Genomic DNA, 9,170 nt, shown 5'->3' on the forward strand with positions numbered 1-9,170 from the left:
GCTCTAGAGGCCGGGAAGCCCATGAGCAAGGTAACACCATCCCCCTTTTACAGGAGGCAAGCCTCATGCTGGAAATACTTCCTAAAGGCCCTGCCTTCCAATACTGTTGCAATCCTGCAACAGTTGCTATCTGCAAATCTCCTCCTACCTCTGACTAGAGAGGGGATTGCAGGTGTGCACAAAATACCTGGTTTGTTCTTTGTGATAATGTCTTGGTAACTTTTTGCCAGGGTTGGCCTCAAAGCACAATCCTATCTCCTCTTCCCAAGTAGCAGAGATCCACCATGCCTCCTTTGTGTTGGTAAATTTCTACTGATGGAATTCTTTAGTCTACTCTGGGAAAGGTACTACCTTAAAATATGTTGAACACACCTTCTGATAAGGAAATCCACCTGGTTTTGAATACTCAGTAACAGATAGTAGCAATTAAGTAACAGCTTCTGGCCATTTTATATATGCTAAAGCACTTACTCCTCAGCCAGATGAAGGATGGATCCTCATTTTATAGCTACAGAAAGGGAGAAACAGAAAAGCAACCAGCACAAGGCTAGTCAGCTAGTAAATAACAAATAGATTTCAATCTGGCAGTTTGGCTCTGAGTGCCATTTTTGTTCAAAATTGCCAAACTAACTCTTCCCAACAAGTTAATTCAGTTCTTCTATATATGTACATCTTTAAAGTGCTGAAACTTCCTGCTCTGGTAGAATATGGGGCAATGATTGCCACACTTTTCCATCATTCACGTTACCACCATTTCTTACAAGAACTAAGGATTGGGAGGGTTAAGCAAACAAGGGGGAGAAAACATTATTATTACCCCCCTTCTCTTTCTTAGGGTGTGTGTATAAACAAGGGGGAGAAAACATTATTATTATCCCCCTTCTCTTTCTTAGGGTGTGTGTGTGTGTGTGTGTGTGTGTATCTGCCATCTACAGTGTGTGTGTGTGTGTCTGCCATGCACATTGTGTGTGTGTGTGTGTGTGCCTGCACATATGTGCTGGTTCTGGCTTGAATTCAGGTCTGGGTGCTGTCCCTGAGCTTTTTCAACTCAAGGCTAACTAGCTACCATTTGAGCTCCACTTTTGGCTTTTTGGTTACTAACAGGAGTTAAGAATCTCATTGACTTTTCTGACCAGCTTGGTTTCAAACTGCAATCCTCAGATCTCAGTAGCTAGGATTATAGATATAAGCTATCTGTGCCTGGTCTTATTAGCTTTTACTTTACATAGGGTGTGAACATGTGAACACCAAGTGGCCTTGAACTCTTCAGCCTCCAGCCTCAGCCTTCCAAGTACTGGACTTATAGACATGCATCACCATGCTCAAATCCAAAAATAAACATGACCAAAGACTGAAATAGGTGCTTTGGGGAAAAAAATATTCATTTAGCAAACAAATATATGATAACCTGCCCAACATCAACACTCATCAGTTAATACATATTAAAACCACAGACCTGGGAAGGTGGCTCAGTTGGTAGAGCGCTTGCCTTGCATGCATGAGGCCCTGAGTTCGATTCCTCAGCACCACATAAGCAGGAAAAAAAAAAGCTAAGTGGCACTGTGGCTCAAGTGGTAGAGTGCTAACCTTGAGCTGAAGAGCTGAGGGACAGGCCCAGGCCCAGAGTTCAGGCCCCACGACCGGACCCAAAAAAATAAATAAAACCACAGTAAGATAACTACCTGAATGTCTAAAAAAAAACTCTGAAATAACCACCTTGCCAAGTGCTGATGGCTCATATCTATATTCCTAGATGCTCAGGAGGCTGAGACCCAGAAAAAATCAGTTCAAGGTCAATAGGGAAAAAAGTTCAGTAGACTCCAAAATAACCAGCAAAAAGCTGGGCTGGAAGTGGAGAAGAACAAAAGGGCTAAATATTGTTAAAATACATTATTTGTAACAATGAAAATGTAACAAAGACTGGGCACTTGTAGCTCATGACTGTAATCCTAGCTACTCAGGAGGCTGAGATCTAAGAATTACAGTTTGAAGCCAGCCTGGCCAAGAAAAGTCCAGAGATTCTTATCTCTAATTAACCACCAGAAAATCAGAAGTGAAGTGTTAGAGCGCTAGCCTTGAGCAAAAGAGCTCAGGGACAGTGCCCAATCCCTGTTTTCAAGCCTCCACAACCAATAAAGAAAAAAAGAAAATAAAACAAAGAAACCTGTTGGGGACATTATTTCTTAGAAGGAAATGTGAAAGAAGATTAAGTTGGTTGGAATTCAGCTGTAACATGTATGGAGACATAACAGTGAAGTTCTCCTATATAACTAATATAAACCAATTTTTTTTTACAGGCTAGAGGTATTACTTAAGTGGTAGAGTAGCCAAGCCAATGAGCTGAGCAAGTAAAATGCCCTGACTTCAAATTCTATTGCTGAAAAACAAAATAAAAACCTAAAACTACATTATCATATACTAATAAACTTCTGGTATCCAACTGAAATAATATAAGCTAAAACAGAAGATGATCACTTCAAAATGCCAATAATTTTCAGGGAGTAATGAACCACTCCATTTTCTGACACACTGACCTTCAATCCTACATCAAATACACTTATTCATTCTCAGGGAATGGAGCAGAGCTTAAAAAGATGACCATGTATTTTTTAAAAAACTTTCCCCTTTTCGGGCTGGGAAGTTGGCTCAATGGTAGAGCGCTTGCCTTGCATGCCTGAGGCCCTGGGTTTGATTCCCCAGCACCACATAAGCAAAAAGAAAAAAAGCGGTGCTGTGGCTCAAGTGGTAGAGCGCTAGCCTTGAGCTGAAGAGCTGAGGGACAGCGCTCAGGCCCAGAGTTCAGGCCCCACAACTGAACCCCCCAAAAAATTAACTTTCCCCTTTAGTCTCCAATTACTAGGAAAATCAAAATGTTGTACATGCTAAAAGCACAGCTTTTACAAGAGAATATTAATTTACCTTATGATATAGAAAGGCAAAAGAAGCCTCTCCAAATAAGAATAAAATATCCCTTTTAATCCACTAAAATCCTCACTTTAAGAATGAAAATTCATAAACAAGTGCTTCCTATGGAACTACCTACTCACCAAGAAAAAAAAAAGCTATGAATTTTTAGATCCAATAAAATTATTCACTAATTTTTTATCCTTTGTTACTAGAAAGGCAGAAACTAGAGAAAAGTTTGAGGCTAGACTGGGTAAAAAAATTAGCAAGACCCAACCTCAAAAAACAAGCCAGTGTTTGCCTATAATCCCAGAGCCTAACTCTGGCAAAAGCACAAGACAATATCTGAAAAACAAATTGTCTGGGAATGTTGGTATACACCTATAATCCCAGCATTTGAGAAGATGAAGCAGGAGGAGCACAAGTTTAAGACCAGCTAGGGTTATAAAATAGGATTTTGTCTCAAAAAGAAAGAAAGAAGAAAAATTGTAAGTGGAGTAAGAGATGAAACTTTGTCAGTGGCTCATGCCTACAGTCCCAGCTACTTGACAGTGTGAAGCAGGATCCTTGAGTCCAAAGATTCCAAGAGACTTATTTCTAAAAAAGAAAAAGAAAAAATGGGGAGGAAAAAAAAGGAAGAAAAATCAAGTGAAGAAAGAAGGTCATATTTGAGGACAGAAAGCAAAAAAGAGGGTTAGGGATGTACCATAATGGAAAGAGTTCTTACTTAGCATGTTTGAGACCCTAAGTTCAATCCAAGGGAAGGAAGAAAGAAAAAAAGGGAATGGAGGGAGGGAGGAAGGGAAGGAGACCAGCCAGCCAAAGAAGGAAAAAACAATATGATAATATCCTTAAGCTTTATTTCAATATGTAGGTAATGGATGGTCAGACCATCAACTGTTCATTAATCAGAGTTTGACCAGTATACTATGTATCTGTATACAAAGTCTATATACTAAAAAGCACCTCTAAGGGCTTATGTTTGTGTGTGTGTGTGTGTGTGTGTGTGTGTTTTTAGGTCGGTTGTGGGGCCTGGGCGCTGTCCCTCAGCTCTTCAGCTCAAGGCTAGCGCTCTACCACTTGGGCCACAGCCACTTCCAGCTTTTTTTTGCTTATGTGGTACTGAGGAATCGAACCCAGGGCCTCAAGCATGCAAGGCAAGCACACTACCACTGAGCGACCTTCCCAGCCCCGGCTTACATATTTTTAAAAAACAGTGCTAGAGACAAGTCCACCTAACAACACTATTATTGTACTGCATTATATATTCACTATAAAAAAGTCATTGGCCTTGGTTTTCTTTTAAAGAGCTGTGGAACAATCTTTATTAGACTATATTGATTATATAAAAGGATATTTCCATACATGCACACAATGTACTTCGATCAAATTCATTCCCTCTGTTATTCTTTTTCTTTTTTCCTGTTTTAAACAATTTTAGTGGTCATTATTTGTAAGTGTGCGCACACACAGGCATGCGTGTGTACACATGCATAGGTTCCAGAACAGAAGCTTGAACTTAAGGCCTTGCAGTCTCATTGGGCTTTCCTGCTCACTGTTGGTACTCTACCTTTTGAGCCATGCCAGCACTTAGCTAGTGTAAGAATCTCACACTTTTCTGTCCAGATTAGCTTCAAATGATTGAGCCTCAACTTCCTTGATTATCTAAGATTACAAGTGTGTCATCTATTGGCATCTAAATTTTCTTTATCAATTGATTAGCTAATGGGCAATGCAGGCTGATTTCATAGCTTGACTATTGTAAATAATGCTATTCTAAACATGAGTGTGCACATATCTCTATTGTAGGCTGAATACATTCCTTCAGATATACACCCAAGAGTTATGTAACAAGATCATAGAGTAATTGTATTTTTAGTTTTGTAAAGCACTTCCATACTGATTTCCACAACTGAATTTCCACTCCCCAAAACACTGTATAAGACTCCCATTCCAGGGCCCTCATTCCCCCATATTTGTATCATACTAGTATTTGCTTTCTTGATGACAACCATTATGAGGGAGGTGACATGGAATCTACGAGTCACTTTGCACTTCCTTTATGGCTAAGGAAACTGAACATTTCTTAGTGCATTTACCATTTGTACTTCTTTTAAGAACTGTCTATTCAATTTGCCTTGTAAAGGCTAAAATGTGGGCTGGGAAGGTGGCTCAGTGGTAGAGCGCTTGCCTTGCATGCATGAGGCCCTGGGTTCGATTCCTCAGCACCAAAGAAAAAAGAAAAAAAAACAACTGGAAGTGGCGCTGTGGCTCAAGTGGTAGAGCGCTAGCCTTGAGCTGAAGAGCTGAGGGACAGCACCCAGGCCCAGAGTTCAGGCTCCACGACCGGACCAAAAAATAAAAAAGTAAAGGCTAAAATGTGTTTGTGACCTTAACTGTCACTATCCCATAATACTGTGGAATTTGTGAAATTTATGTAATCACTTAATCTCAATAAAAAATATTTTTTAAAAAAAGAACTGTCTATTCGATTTATAGGCCTATTTTTTACTTGGATTATTCATTCTTTTGATGTTTAACATTTGAGCTCATTATGTATTCTAGATATTAGTCCTCTGAATAAAAGCTGGCAAAGATTTCTCCCATCTGTAGCTTATATTTTGACTCTAGTAATTGTTTGCCATGAATAAGCTTATTTTAATATGATGCAATCTCATTTGTCAATTCCCACTCTTATTCTGAACTCCGACAGTCCTAAAGTTTTTGCCTGTGCCTATATCTTCAAGTGTTTTCCCTATATATTTTTTCCTTACTTCCAAACTACAATATAAGCATGTCCATAATTAAGTGATTGGATAAAAATGTGATATAATATGATGGACTTTCATGTAGCCAAAACATCACTAAGTCAACATGAGTAACTCTGGCAAAAAGAGATGACAAAATTGCAGGGGGAAAAAAGAAAGATACTTTTATGGCAAACAGGCAGAACTCCACCTCCCCCCATCACACACATATAGATGTGTGGAATATCTATACATCAAATTCTTATGTAAAAAAGGAAGATAAAATGGAATCAACTTGCTGGAAATAAATTCAACTGTATTTCACTGACCTTAAAAGTGTTCTCTTCTTAAAAGTATGTCCAAATATTAGGAACTGAAAGAGTTAGCTAGGAGGAATGGAAGTTTATGTTGTGTCTTGCACTCAAAATATTTTGCTTTTTAAAATCACTTCAAAATATATTCATTAAATTTGTGGCCAGATGGGTGTAGTGGCAAAACTGTCATTTACCAATGGTGCTGGAGATAGAAAGATTGAGAGTCAAGGCCAGTCCAGGTATAAAAGTTTGAAATTCCATCTCAACCAATGTCTGAGCATGGTAGCACATGCCTGTCATCCTAGCAACAAAAGGAAGCACAAATAGAAGGAACAAAGTCCAGGCTGGCTCAGGTATAAAAAGAGCTCCATCAAGAAAATAATCTAGCCCAGCACTAGTGGCTCACATCTGTAATCCTAGCTACTTAGAAGGCTAAGAACAGAGAATCTGTGTTTCAAAGCCAGCCTGGCAGGAAAACCTCTGAGATTCTTAACCACCAGAAAACCAGAAGTGGAGCTGTGGCTCAAAGTGGTAGAGGGCTACCCTTTAGCTAAAAGAGCTCAGGGACAGTGCCCAAGCCTTGAGTTCAAGCCCCAAGAACAAGACAAAAACAAAGGAAAGAAAGAAAAGGAGCTGAAGGAATGTCTCACATGGATGATTGCCTAAATAGCAAGCATCTGGTCTTAAGTTCAAATCCTTACTTCAAATACTGGTTGTGGTAACACAGGCCTGTTATCCTAGCTACTTGGAAGGCAGAAATCAGGCTAGCCAGAAAAGTATGCAAGAATGCATCTCAACCAACAAGCCATTATGGTGGCACATGCTTATATTCCCATCTATACCAAGGTATAAATAGGAGGAGGATATTTTAAAGCTGGTCTTTGGGCCAAAAAAAAAAAAGTGACTTATTGGCTGAAAAATAACTAAATTAAAAAGGACCAAGGGTGTGACTCAAGTGGTTTAGCTTTTGCCTAGCAAGCACAAGGCCCTGAGTTTAAACGCTAGTATTGCCTCCTCCCTGAATTGTAACTATCTGCTCCTTTTACTACAGTAGTACTAAACTCTGGTTTCAGGGCTGCAGGAGCCACCCAGGCAGGTCTACTTCAGGCAGAGCGATTCTACTTCTACCAGACAAGTTTTCCATCAGAAAACAGTGGGTTTGCCAAGAAAGTTATTCATTTCTGAATAATCTGAGTCTTACTCTGTTTTGCCTCTTCTGTAACATTTCAATACAACAAAACACAAGCCTTTACAATATCAAGAGAAAGGGCAAAAGCCTGTTGTGTTGGTCCAGACTTGGAATCCTAGCACACTGGAGCCTGAGGCAAGGAGATCAAAAGTCAAAGGTCAGCCTCAGCTACTAGGTGAGACTGTTGCCAAAAAGTCTTAAAAGGGTCCTGTAATAAAACAGAACGAAATACTTGTTCCTAGAGCAGAGACAGCCACAGCATGAAGTTTCCTTGACTCCTGCCAGTCATATGTTATTTGCCCACCAAGAAAAATTTAAATGTAACAGGAGAAACACATACTTGAAGGTGAATACTACAAACATTTACATATATAAGACTAACAGGTAGCTTTTGAACATAATTTATTTTGAGATTACAAAACATACAAAAATAGGACAATTTCTAGACTCTTCCTTAAGACTTTGCAACTACCAAACAGGTGGGTAAAATGTACCGTACTTTAAAAATCCTTCCCAGGGTTCTACTAACCAGTGCTACTAAAATGTCTTAGTAGCCTTTACTGCAAATCTAATGCCCCAAGTGTTTCTATTCCGCCCATATTGCATTATTATTATTATCATTATTTTTATTATCATACAGTTTCTAAGACCGATGCTATTTGGCCCCCCTCCCCCAGTACATTATTCCTTGTTCTGTACTGTCTGGATATTCTAGCGTTTTCCTTTTTTTTTCTCTAGGGAAGAATATTTCCATTTCGTAGCACTTCCATGATTGTACATAAATCCTGACGCTGCCCTGCCCGGCTGGAGTGTAAAGCAGCATGAAGGAAGTTCGGACTGCTCCGTGTGCAAGTGGGGTCGAAGTCTCCAGCTTTGGGCGGCCCTAAACGGTCCCCACCCTCGGTGGCAGGGTCCCCCAGGCTGCGACGTCAGGGGAAGAGGTGGGAGACGGGGGGGAGGGAGGGATGGGATCCACCGGCTTTGGAAGGAAGGGGAAGTCGGTGCCGTCAACTCCGCCAGGATTACATCCTCTGCGAACCACAGGTTCTGCCCCATCCGGGTGCTAGGCCAGAGTCCCCGAGCTCCGGCGAGCAGCCGGCGGGGTCCTCCGCGACCGCCGCCCCCCGACCCCGGCCACCGACCCGGAGCCGAGCGGGTGGCCGGCGTCCCGGCGGCGGCACCGCCCCTTCGCGCTCAGCCCCGTCGTCGCCGCCCACTTCCCAGGCGGACAAGCAGCAGCGCCGGAGCGCGCCCCGCACTCACCCACGTCTTGCTCGAACGGGTTGTTGTTGAACAGAGGCATCTCGCCGGCGCCCGGGCCCCGCTGGCTGAGGTCTGGAGACGGCTCGGCAGCTGCTTCCCGCCGGGCGGCCCGCCGTGGCTTCCTTGACGGCTGGGATCGGGCTGCCGAACCCGCACTTCCGCCCACGAGCTGCCCAGCTCGTGCCTGCTAAGACGGCTCCCCGGCCTCCATCCGCCCGCAGATCTGCCCCAGCTCCCCTGCCAGGGAGAGCTCCGACTCTCCTCAAGCTCTCTCCAACGCAGTTGTCGCTGCCATCCTCCGGGAGGACGCCGCAACCCCGACCCGCATGCACTCAGGCGACAGGCGCCTGCTGCGGCCACCTATATCCATCGCTAGGACCCCGGCGAGCTATAGAACGGAGGACCTTCGAGCCCGGAAGTTGCCTCTCATAGACTTGGAAGCCACTAGAGCCCCGGAAACTGCAGCGCTGGCGGCGGCGCGGCAGGGGGCGCAGTCGACTGAGACTCTTCTCTCGGGGGGCCGCCGATGGTGGTAGCCTCTGCCTTTTCACCCTCTTACACCCATCCGAATGGCAGGTCTTCTCCCAGGATGCATTTCGCGTCATTGTCCCGTCGCCCTGGAGACGGAACTGCCTCCCTGCAACTGGGTGGGTTTGAGAATCTGCGGGAGATCGGCCTCCCTCGGGGCGCTCGGCGGGCTGCGCCTTGGTCGGTGCCCAGCTACGCGCCGCTGAGGCTCTCTCTGCAGACTCG

The 9,170-nt window shown here is 43.3% G+C and overlaps 1 protein-coding gene across 2 annotated transcripts in view; it reads right to left on the minus strand.

The window, feature by feature from the left end:
• Window positions 1-8,627, minus strand: part of Stam2 (signal transducing adaptor molecule (SH3 domain and ITAM motif) 2) — a 46,329-nt gene extending 37,702 nt beyond the window's left edge. For both annotated transcript variants that reach the window (XM_013029868.1, XM_013029860.1), the window contains exon 1: window positions 8,418-8,627. In XM_013029868.1, coding sequence (XP_012885322.1) covers window positions 8,418-8,457 — 40 coding nt within the window. In that variant the 5' untranslated portion in view covers window positions 8,458-8,627. The remainder of the gene's footprint in view (window positions 1-8,417) is intronic.
• Between the last annotated feature and the right edge of the window lie 543 nt (window positions 8,628-9,170).

Source organism: Dipodomys ordii, unplaced genomic scaffold, assembly GCF_000151885.1.
Source record: "Dipodomys ordii isolate 6190 unplaced genomic scaffold, Dord_2.0 Scaffold5, whole genome shotgun sequence".
Classification (NCBI taxonomy): Eukaryota; Metazoa; Chordata; class Mammalia; order Rodentia; family Heteromyidae; genus Dipodomys; species Dipodomys ordii.